Below are 11,901 nucleotides of genomic sequence, written 5' to 3'. Positions count from 1 at the left end.
TTTTTATATATATATATTTATATTTTTTTTTTTTTTTTTTTTTTTTGAGAAAATTTATGTCTGCGTCTGCATTTTTCACCTTCTTCTTCTGAATTTCTCAAACAGTCTAAGGTCTTGCTTTGTGACCGTACTGGTCTGTCTAAACTCATGTACAATACAGCCAAACTTCTAAACAGAAAGTAGTATAAAGACGAATTTAAGAGCAACAAAAATACATTTAATAGAACCAAACCAGTGTAACAAAACAAAAAAACCGAATTCAGATATCCTGAGGTTTATATGCCTTTGCTTATAACTTATGCACATTAAAGTTAATTCATTCTAAATAGGTATTTGAATACATAGTAGTGTCGTAACTTGGTGGCACGTTTAAGTTAAGTAATTCAAATTCTAGTTTCTCAAACAGTCTAAGTTTAATATCATAGCTCTAATTTATTCTAAAATAGGTATTTAAATACATAGTAGTGTCGTAACTTTTATTAGTTTTATCCCTGTGTAAATGCTCCTCTATCCTTGTTGCAAAATGGCGAGAAGTCTTCCCAATGTATGAGGCCATACAGCCTCCACATGTGAACTGATATACAACGTTGTGACTAGAGGTCATTACTAATAGGGTCTTTAATATTGAAAAAACTACTTATTTTCATTGTGCTAAATACATGTTGATGGTTAAATTGCTACAATATTTTTTGTATAGTGTATTCATCTTTTCATTAGTGTGTTATATAGATATATATATATATATACATATATATATATACTTGTTATGAAACATTATTTCTTGTTGATGTCACATAAAAATGTGCTTTCAAATTTTTTTTGCAAGTTGTGATATTGTGATATATTGCATCATCTATTTTTCAGAGGCTTGAGTTAAAAAATGATATGTCATCTTTATGATTGTAATCAGCTCAGTTTTTAATCAGAAAATGTTTTTCCAATTTTTAAATGTCAACATCTTTTTTTTTGTTCAGTGACAGTAGGCAAATTAATGTGATGGTGCAGATATAACAGTTTTGAAATAATCATGACAGAATCTAATCTCTTGATGTTTCTGCAACACTATATCACCTAAAACCTAGCAGAGACATTGCTAGTTTTTTTGGCAAAATAAACATGAAATATGTCTTTAGGGTGTTATAGCAAAGCCATACCAGTATATTACCGTATATTAGAATATGTATACAGTATATGATTAATGATTTTCAGTTTATTAATAGGGTTATTGGCAGTAAACCTTGCTTTAAGCATTAATAAAGGAGAGTTCTTAAAAAAAAAAAAAACCAATTTGTTCTGATTATTTCAAAGGTACTGTATTATAATCTGCATCAGGATGCTGAGTTTTGAATAGTTTGACAGCAGTGCTATTTGTTAATATTAGGCCCCTAATTATTATTTGGTTTTCTTTAATTTGTCATTGTTGGTTGTGGCCTGTTTGTGGCTGTAGTAAATGTTAAATAAATTACTTAATGTTTATTAGGGAACATATGGTAGGGAGGAGGAATCCATGCTTTTTTTTGCAAAACACAGGAGAATTAATTTCTTTACAGATAATTATAATTTACCATAATAGCCAGTATAATGTATGCTTCCTTTTGTAGGGGAAAATATATAAATGATATTAATAAATATATTGTGCAATACTGTACCATTCACTCCGGTGTACCTTTATTACGGTATAACTATTATTATTATTGCAAATAATTTTAAATCTATTAATTTCCATCTTCTAAAATTGTTAAAATACATGATATTAAGAATTTTATTTATTTATCTTCAAATATTTACCCCAATTTCATAAATTAAAATTCAGTTCAGAGTAAAAGAAGATTTGTCAAGAATTTAGGAAGCGTTCATTGCCATCATTTAATCTACTTTTTAAAATGTATCTCGTCCAGTTTTAATAAATTCAAATTGATAATTACCGTATGAATTTCTATGCCATAAAATATAATTGGTGCCTATTGTCTGGCATTGTTAAAGACCTTAGTAGGACATGTCGGATACACATCTACTGCTATTTTTAGAAATTATGCCTTATACCAGACACACTGTCTACAAACTAACAATTATATATATTAGTGTTGAATATTCGGTCAGTGTATTAAGAGTACAAAACTACTACTTAAACATACTAGTAGTTATAGAGATGGTCAATACAAGTAACTACATCAAAGGTTCACAAGCAAAGAACCTAGATTGATCATTTGTGACCAGCTCGATAAAAACCATATCCAATTTTGTAGTGACTACCTAAAATTGGCATCTCAAACCACATTTTGGGGGTTTGCAATTTATAAAGAGATTACTGAAGAAAAGTTTGGCCAAATATCAATCACTAAATTGTTCAAAAAATATATTTAAAAAAAAAATAAATATCATCTTAATATTAAACTACTACTGACCAGAGTAATCAAGGGTCGGCAATGGGGGGTGGGGGGTTAAGGCCCCGAATAAAAACGAGAGAAAAAAAAAAGAAATGAAAGGAAAAAAAGGAGAGCACGGTATTCCAACACAAACTATTTTTCCATTTAAAACTAGTGTCTATGGTGAAGCATTTCTAAACAAAAATCTCAAACACCAACCTCCCCCAGTAAAGGGTGGGGAAAGCGCATCCTTTATCTTGATTCTTAAATTATCTTACTTTCCTAGCTGTTTTTTTTTTTTTTTTTTTTTTTTTTTTTTTATGAAGTTTGTGGTTGCCTGAAAATTTTCCCTTGAGATATAGTGAACTTCATGGTGACGAAATGCATTTCGCTCAACTACCGTAGAAACCTACAGGGAGCCATTTAGGCAATGAGAAGTAAAACAATTGACAGTAATATGTAATAAAATAGGCCTGAGTATTAATGAGTAAAAAGCCGACTGCAGAAAACTAACTATCGACCAATGTTTGTTTATAAGAAACTGATGAGATAATGGTAATACATTTTGGTAAATAGCTTTTCAATACAAGATTGATGTGATTGATTCAATGTTATACCTGTAGCAATTATACCATTTATAGAAAAACATGACCAGTTTTTTTGTATATTAAAGAATAATGAAGTACTTTTATTTTGGAACTTAAAGGAAGCATAACATTTTTTTGAAAATTATTATTCTAATGGACAATATGTTCCAACTTTATGCAAAATCCTGTTTATTTAAATGAACCTGTAAATTGACTTAAATTAATTTGCGGTCTTGCAACTCAAAATTTATAAGATTTTGAAAAACCTACAGCAAACAACATAACAGTAAAAGTCTGGTGTGTTTTCTTTTGACCTAGTATTATGACCAAACATCATTCAGTGTGACTGCAATTTGTACAGACAGTTGAGTTGTAGATAATAAATAATAAATTAATATTATTCATAGCAAAGCTAGAAATACGTAATCTTAGCAATCATAAATTAAGAATTAAAAAAGGATTAAACATTTCTTTAAAAATAAATAAGCTTGTTCTATGTGTGCTATACTATAAATATTTCTAATTGTTATACTATATATTATAAGTTATCAATTCTTAATTGCTAGTTAGATTTTTCCATGTGATGATAATCGTATCTTGCCATCATTTAATGACACATGTATATAAAATATATATTGTATCAAGTCTAAATATTAATACATCCATTCTTATTCTGTTAGCACTGGGAATAACGAGTCAAATCTATGATTGATCATGCCATCCGCGGTTATGCAATACTCATTTAACATAAATGAGGAGAGAACATTAGGCATTTCTCCTGGGATTCTTTCCTGACACCAAACATGTTATCTGTCTATTCCACCAGGAATTTGCAGATAAGCATAGGTGTTGAATGTTTGACTTCTTTCATTAAAAAGAATTGAAAAAGTGATGAATTAAATATTTTGCGTGTTTTATATATTGTGGATATATACATAATAATTGATTTTCAATATTTCCATTTAGAGTAAGGCTGGGTAAAAACACATTTAATATTTAAAGGACATTTAGATGGCTGTTATTTTTTTTTTTTTTTAAATTTTAATTGTTCCTTTTTAAATGAGGTAAACCACATTCTGTAGATACAGAATGTAATATATGGTATATAAATATTGTATTTATGATTTATGAAGTATAATATTATTATTATTGGAGAGTCAGAGGTGTTTATGAGGTGTAGGCAATCTTCAAGCAATAGAAACAAAAGGAAATTAAATAGCTTTCAGCATAGAAAATTGGATGGTGGCACCTTATTTAGCCATATTTGAATCACCATCAAGCCATATATGGGTGAATTATCTGGCCATATATAGATGGATTATTTGGTCATATATGGATGAATTATCTAGATATATATGGATAAATTGTCTGGCCATCTTATTTTATTTACCTGGGTGAATTGTCTAGCTATATATGATTGAATAATAAAGCCATATATGATAAAATAATTTGGTAATATATGTATTATCTATGAGACAATTGTCTCAATTTCATTTAGTCCATGCAGGATTTCATCTTCACCAGTTTTCTTCTCTATTCCTCCTAAATATTTCATTTTCATTTTAGTATCTACTTTGTATTTACTAATATTCATCTGCAAGATATATCAAGCTAGCACACTATCTAATGTTACCCTCAGTATGAATATACTGTAGCATAGAATCCATATTGATTTAAAATGCTGCTGTGAATTTTGAATCAATTTTAAACTCACTGCTAACGTATAAATTAATATTATATCAACATATATTATTAGAAGTAGTTTTATGGCTTCATTCATTTGCATTTTTATATTTAATATATATTTTACATTTTTATATTCAATGAAAATGAGGATTTTTAGAATTAAATTTTGATATGTTGTGAGTGCATTGAAATATTTTGCACATGTTTATATTTTTTATTTATACATTGTATTATCAAAAAGATATTATTGACCTGTAATCAGGTTTACTTTATATTTATGGATTTTTTTTATGCACTGGTATTGTGTTTGAGTGGAGGTATTTGCTGTCAATTCCTGTGGTTCTGGGTTCTTTTCCTGTCGGTGACAGGATTTTTTTTTCTCACAACCAACCCCGCTTCCTAAGCCTCATTAGAATTGGTTGATATACCGTATGCATTTTTGAGTGCATGTTTTGTCTTGTCTAAGAGGTTATTATGTACTGATTGAGTTCATTACTAACAGTCCTCAAGTAGCAATCCTTTAAATTTGCCTCAGTAATGAATAAAAGAGGAATATAAAAAAATTATTAAATAGTACACTTCAAGATACATAGGCGATAGACTGTAATGGAATTTTTAGGATGTGTGTCTGGAAAATATGAAAACACAAATACTTAAAACTTCCCACACAAAATTCATGACTGTTGTTAGATTTAAGGTCATTTTGATCATCTTCATATTTTTATATCTGATAGTTTGATGTTTGTTAGCAAGAAAGAAAAGATAAGGTTGAACTTGGTGGTTTTGTAGACTCATCAGTAAGGTACTTACTTCACAATTCTCTGGTGCCAGACCGCAGTAGACACATTAGTAATGTGCCCCATAATCTCTTGGTGCCAGACTGTGATGACATATTGCATGCTTGAGTGATTCCACCTGTTTATAGTCTTCTTAACAAGCCTACACCTTCTGAGAAACAAGTTTAGACATTCCATGTCTTGTATAATTATGTTTTCTCAACTAACTTAGTTTGTATCACCATGGAGATGTATTGAAAGTTTTCTACATGTGTTTGTCAGATATTTTTCCAAGAATAAATTCTTTCCCAATTTAAATTTCCTGATAGAAAATAGGGTTAATTCAAATAATGATTAGGCTATTCATTATTTAATTTCCCCCAAAATTTTTAAAAAATAGTACCAGTAACTTGCACATAACTTGAGTGCAAAACATTTAGTCTTCTGCCCTCTTTAACTCCAATGATAAGCTCTAGAAACACTCATCAGATTGATTAATAGATCTTTTTAGTATGGGCGGCCGTTAGTTCTAATATATTCTACTGCCTCTGTTATAATGTCCTCATCGGAGCTTTTGAGATTATGAGAACTTCTAGAAACACTTGGCTGATTGATTAATAGATCTTTTTTGTGTAGGTGGCTGTTAGGGCCAATATACTGTACTGCCACTGTCATACTGCCCTCATCGGAGTTTCAAGGTTACAAGAACTTGTTTTAATGTTTTTTTTAATATACAGTTATAGATATAAATATTTTAATTTAGGAATGTAAGCTACATGGCTTTGCAAATTTAATGTTACTTTAAAATTCAGTTCAAAATAATGAATAAATATATTAATTTGTATTTTAATCACATAATATATTAATTTGGTTCTAATGATTTGGTCAATTGGAGTGATTATTTTTCTAAACTAAACATATTTATACACAAATTTGAATATTAAAATAGTATATTAATATTGACATAGGATGGGTTTTTGTTTAAAGAGATGTTTGGTCAAAAATTAGTGATCCAAAAAAAAGAACCCCCAACACGTTTCATGCAATCAGTCAGGTAGCATTACTTTTGTTATCCTGATTATTATCAATTATTCTGAATATTTGTGACACGCTGTCTAATATTTTGACTTGCACTTCGCTAATCTAGGACGTGTCCTTTCTGGCAAAAGGCGTACTCTGAATTTTTTTTTTATTACAACACAAATTATATAATTGAATTATCAAATTGTTCAACTTCTTAATTGGTGCAGATACGTTCTATATTAGTCACTTTATGTACTTTATAAGAAGCTACTACTAATCTCTAGTTATGATAAAATTATTTTTTAAAAATTTTTATAAAGTTTTTTATATTTTCTTTAAAACAGTTGCCAAGTATCACATTAAAGCATTATTTTTAGAACATTAATAAAGAACTTGATTTTCACTTTTAAAAATCTCTGATTTTTATGATTAATAATGTTTGATTATTCAAAAGCCTGATATTACACATAACAGGATTATTTTAGGAAGAAATTTTCTGATCAATTAATTATTTAATTAACTGACACCATCATATCTCTAGGTCATTGACTTTGTGTTTTCATGGTGAGGTCAAAGCGTGCTATCTATGATGTTTTGTTCCCTCGTGTAATTAGCACATAGCCTTGGGAAGTGTTTCCGTCTTCGTTTTTGTACTTTCTACCTGAATTTCACATTCAGGTCTAAGAACAGCTACGCAACTACTACTTGATGTTGCAGTTCTGTTGCATTACATTGTTGCGTGCAGATCTTGCATCCATAAGGACTTTTTCCGATTTGGATTCGTTTGGAGTACGGTACTCTTACTGTGACCTTATTTAAAATACATGCGAGATTCCTGTATTTCTGAATACCATTTCCGACTTTTCCTAGGCAAGGTGACCATTTTACAGAGAGTTAAAGGTGATTTAAGACTCTAGACCTGCTTTTATTAAGTGAAAAGGAGTACTCCACCAAATCATCACAGGTGGATGAAATTAAGGTTGTATCAATTCCTGGTGGCCATCTGTTAATTTGCATATAAATTTGTGCACTGAGGCATGAAAATCCTACTGCATTTTCTTTTTTGGAATGGCTTAAATCGGCTTGTATGAGACGGGCACCTTCAGCCAGTAATATTTATGCATTTGCAGTATAATCCGCTACAACCCCACAGATGTTATTTTTCCGTCGTTAAAAACTGCTGTCAGTTTTGTGAATGATCCTAATTTGTTGACTTTGACATTCATCTGAGGAAAGTTAAACATTGTTGATGTGCAAAATCTCTACAATCCCCACACAATTTGTGTTGACATCGTAATGGATGCGAATCTCCAAAGTTTTCAAGGTAATTTGAGTAACGTCAGTATCTGGGATCAAATAGAAGCCTTATTTATACCGTACATCAGCTTAGAATATTTTATTATGAGGATCGAGTCTTTGATATATCCGACAATCTCCCCTTCACTAAGCTTGATTCATTTCCTAATAGTTAGTGTCTGTCTTGTGATTTATCCTCTTTTTTTAAAAGTATTGAAAATTCAATCCATATATTTCATGGAAATTTCAGGTTTCAGTAATAATTACCAGGTCAGTCTTGTAATAATGCAATATATGAAAGGTTCTATATGGTTCTTTTAAATTTTTCATTGATAGTAATCAGAATTCACTTCATGTCTCAACAAGAATAACAAGATGAAATTTATTTTGTGATTTCATTTTTATATTTAATCTTTGTTTTTTTTTTATTCAGAATAATGTTATCAGGTATATGTTTCAGATATATATTTTCAGATTTTTTAAAGTATTTAGAAAAATAAAATATAGATTCAATTGTGGTTTGTTTAGCAATCATTTTTTAAATAATATTTTTATATTTAATTCTCATTTTTTGCATTAGCAATGAATTCATAAAAGATATTCATAGGATTTGATACTTTAATCTTTAGAATTAGGTCTTAGGTAACCCGTGTCCTCAGTGGCTCTATGCATTAATTTTCTATATCCAAACCTATTAGAAACTCATATATTTAAGATTTATAGGCTCTATAGAAGTGTTAGTACCGAGAAAGGTTGAAACCAAATGTTACACATATTTCCCATAATGCATTTGAGCTATAAACAGAAGATTGTTTCTGAAAATCAGACTGCCATTAGTGTTATAAATTTGTAAAATGTTTGAAAGTAATGGATACTTTATAAAGGGTAGAATTGCATTCATTGCTGTTTAGTTTATTTCATAACAATTCTTGATACGTAAACAGAATCAGAGTTACTCGTCATGAAGTTGTTATATTGCACGCCAGATGCTGTATGCTTGTATGTCAACACCGCCCACCGCCATCGATATCCATGCTACTGGATACTAATACATTAAGTTTTGACTTGAGTAACGGCTTTACAATGAAACTATCGCTGTCCAACAAATATTATATCTCCCTGCTTTATAGCATCTACTTTACTTAATGGCGTTATTCAATAACAAAATTGGATACCTGATACGAAGATACAAAATGTCATCAGTAAAAAGCGGTTTTCTAATATCTAGAGCCATATTTGCTTATATATGTCAAGTTCATTAGTTTGCGTAAATGAAAACGTAACTGAGACAATTTCACTAAACCGCAATCCAATTTCTGAGGTGATCAGAATGGACATTTGGGAAAATTGATGATTGTGTAATTATATAGGATCAAAGATGTATTGAGTGAACTAAGTTGTGAAAAGTTTGGTGTACCAATTTTAGTATGGAATGAAAAATATGTATATTACATTGATAATGACTTACAGTCATATCAATAGATACCTAATTTACTGTTAATAAGCAAAGTTTCAATGTTTTTTTTTACAATATTTCTTAAAATAATTGAGTCCTACTGTTCATCTAGTGGATGTCAAGTAATTATGACATTATTGTTTTTTTAAGTTTGAATAGTTTTTTTTTGTAAAATTTGGTTGTTGAGTTTCCCGTATGAATGCTACTTTTATGACATTTTGGCACATTGTGTTTTTTCACTGCTTTGTATTTTTATATCCGCATTTTGCTGATTTTAGTGTTTTTGGTCGTTTTCCAAAAAAGGCATCAAAAGTATTGTTGTGCACGGAATATCATTTGTTGATATCTTTTTTATTCAGTCCATTTACAGGATTGTTTTGAAGGTTTTAGTTTTTTTAAATATATTTGTATTATTGTTACTAAGTATGGAATTTTTTGTAAAAAGGGTTTTTTTTTAAATATATATCTATCTTCTGTTTCCTCACTTCTGATTAAGAAGTCCTAATATTTCATGACTTTTGCTCAATTTGCAGAGGTCAGTGAAGGCCTTGATCCCCATGACAACTCCTGGGTTCCAGATGATGCAACGCACATTCCACCGTGGGATCCGAAGCGTACGTTACCTGGTAGAAACACCAGACATGGTAAGAATTATTAATTATTAATCTTGACTCCATTTCTCATGCGAACTGTTAAACTTTTAATAAGCCTCCCGAAGAAGCTTGACTGTAACTATTGGCATAATAACTTTTAGGTAAGAATTATGCTTTGCCATAATGTTTAATTTTTTTCAATGATGAACAAAAGCCTATAGGTTATATGTTGGAGAGGCTATATTTTACTGCAAAGTATAAATCACATAAAGGCTTATTTACACACAACGATGACAAAACATTTTACAGCACAATAAACTTCATTTACGCTGTGCACGATAATGATCATCGTGCATAGTATATGTAACTTGTGTTCATCTGGTTTGTTCTTCGCTGCCTGCAGGCTTAGTGAAATAAGACCAGAGTTGCTGATTGGTCAAAATGTTGTCTGTGGCAAGATATTTACTGAAATTAGATGATTGTATGATGAGCGACATGTTGCTCTGTTTAGTAGCCGTGTTGCATTCTTTGTATATAGGCTCTATTTCTAGTTGATTGTCATGTCTAGTTTTTTAGCTGAAGAACTTAAAAGTACAGTATTGGAGATCCTGTTTGGTGGTGTAAATATTTGCCTTATATTCATAATGTTGTAGGTTCAAATCTTGGCATGAGCCAAGATGTATACAGTGCCTGAACATTAATGCATGGTTGGCATAAAATCTGAATACTAAAAAACAACTGCAATCCCCTAAGCCCCATAACAATTAACAACTTCACTTCCTCAAAACTCATAATGATAGTTAGATAACATCAAGTGCCCCAACCAATTAAAGTGATGTGCTGCTTAATTCTTCTCGATTTATTAAAAGTTAATCATTTGCATTTTGAACAACATCCAAGTAATCTGAATGAATATTTAAGATTTGTGATTAAGATACTAAATATCAGGTTAATATATATGAAAATACAAACTGTCTTGTTAAAGATTTTAAATTAATTGTTTAATATGTTTCCGTAGGAAAATTAGTTTCATTTCTGATAGGTTTATTTTACAACCACCTGTTCATATGTTTAATGTCACTCTTTCTCTATATAAAAAAACCAAAAAAAAACCCCACAGAGTAGGCCTTCATACCATCACTTGTTGAACGACTGGAATGTAGACCCCATGAAGACCGTGGTATCCTGGTTATAGCTTTTGCTTAATCCATCCAGATTCCACTGACCTGCGCTTCAGCACGCCACCAATTACTACTCCTGCGTGACTCAGTGCGCTGGAGTCAGGCTTAGTTAACTAGTATTAAAATTTGGTTCATTCCAAGGCTCACTTAAGATATCAGTCAAATTCAAATGATTTGTCCTTGGAGAAAGTTAAAAATAATTTTGATAACCTACTGTAAGTCAAGGCTAACAATAAAAACATTCTCAATCAAGCCCTAAGCATTTTTCTGGGAATGCTCCGGGCCCCAATGAATCCCTGCTATGTTTAAACTGTTCTGCGCTCTAAAAACCACTCATCTGGACAAGTTTTTTTTTTTTCATTGACCTTCACAATGATTCTCCCGACTGACAACAGGGTGTTTTTATCATAATTGAAATGTGTTATTTAATAAGTAATTACTGTTTTATTTTATCTATATTTGGTTTAAAATGGTTAACTTTGTGAATAAATAGCATTATGTTATTGTTTCAGTAGGCCTATTATTGTATTATGAATTATTAATTTTTCTATTTCAACTATGCATAATACTATGTTGTGTCATATTTTTGTGGGGGTCCTTATAGTCAGAAATGCTATAAGAAGAGCTACCAACTTGAAAATGGTTGCTGAATAATATAAAAACCTACAATGATAACACTTAGGTTTTATGAAGGTTACGTTTATGGGATGAAGCTGTATGTCCCCTGAATGATGTATTTAGTAGTCTAGAAGAGACTAACTTTTTGTTAAGCCATATTTTAGTCATACTTAAAGCCCCATTCTCGGCAAAATTTCACTAAAAAAAGAATTTTTTTAGAAAAAATGAAAATGCATTACTCTAATTATTATAAACCATAGCGAAAGGATAAAAAAAAATTGAGAAATAGAAACTATTTCTCATAGGAGATTACCATTTT

The 11,901-nt window shown here is 30.3% G+C and overlaps 1 protein-coding gene across 5 annotated transcripts in view; it reads left to right on the top strand.

Annotated features, from left to right (window-relative positions):
• Positions 1–11,901, top strand: part of LOC117106538 (discoidin domain-containing receptor 2-like) — an 88,764-nt gene that overhangs the window by 54,182 nt on the left and 22,681 nt on the right. For all 5 annotated transcript variants that reach the window (XM_033247919.1, XM_033247921.1, XM_033247920.1 and 2 more), the window contains one exon: positions 9,724–9,834. In XM_033247919.1, the coding sequence (XP_033103810.1) occupies positions 9,724–9,834 (111 nt within the window). The remainder of the gene's footprint in view (positions 1–9,723; positions 9,835–11,901) is intronic.

The sequence above is a fragment of the Anneissia japonica genome, unplaced genomic scaffold (assembly GCF_011630105.1).
Source record: "Anneissia japonica isolate Jap-2015-1 unplaced genomic scaffold, ASM1163010v1 scaffold11799_len232112_cov184, whole genome shotgun sequence".
Taxonomy (NCBI): domain Eukaryota; kingdom Metazoa; phylum Echinodermata; class Crinoidea; order Comatulida; family Comatulidae; genus Anneissia; species Anneissia japonica.
This window is presented reverse-complemented; position numbering and strand designations above follow the sequence as displayed.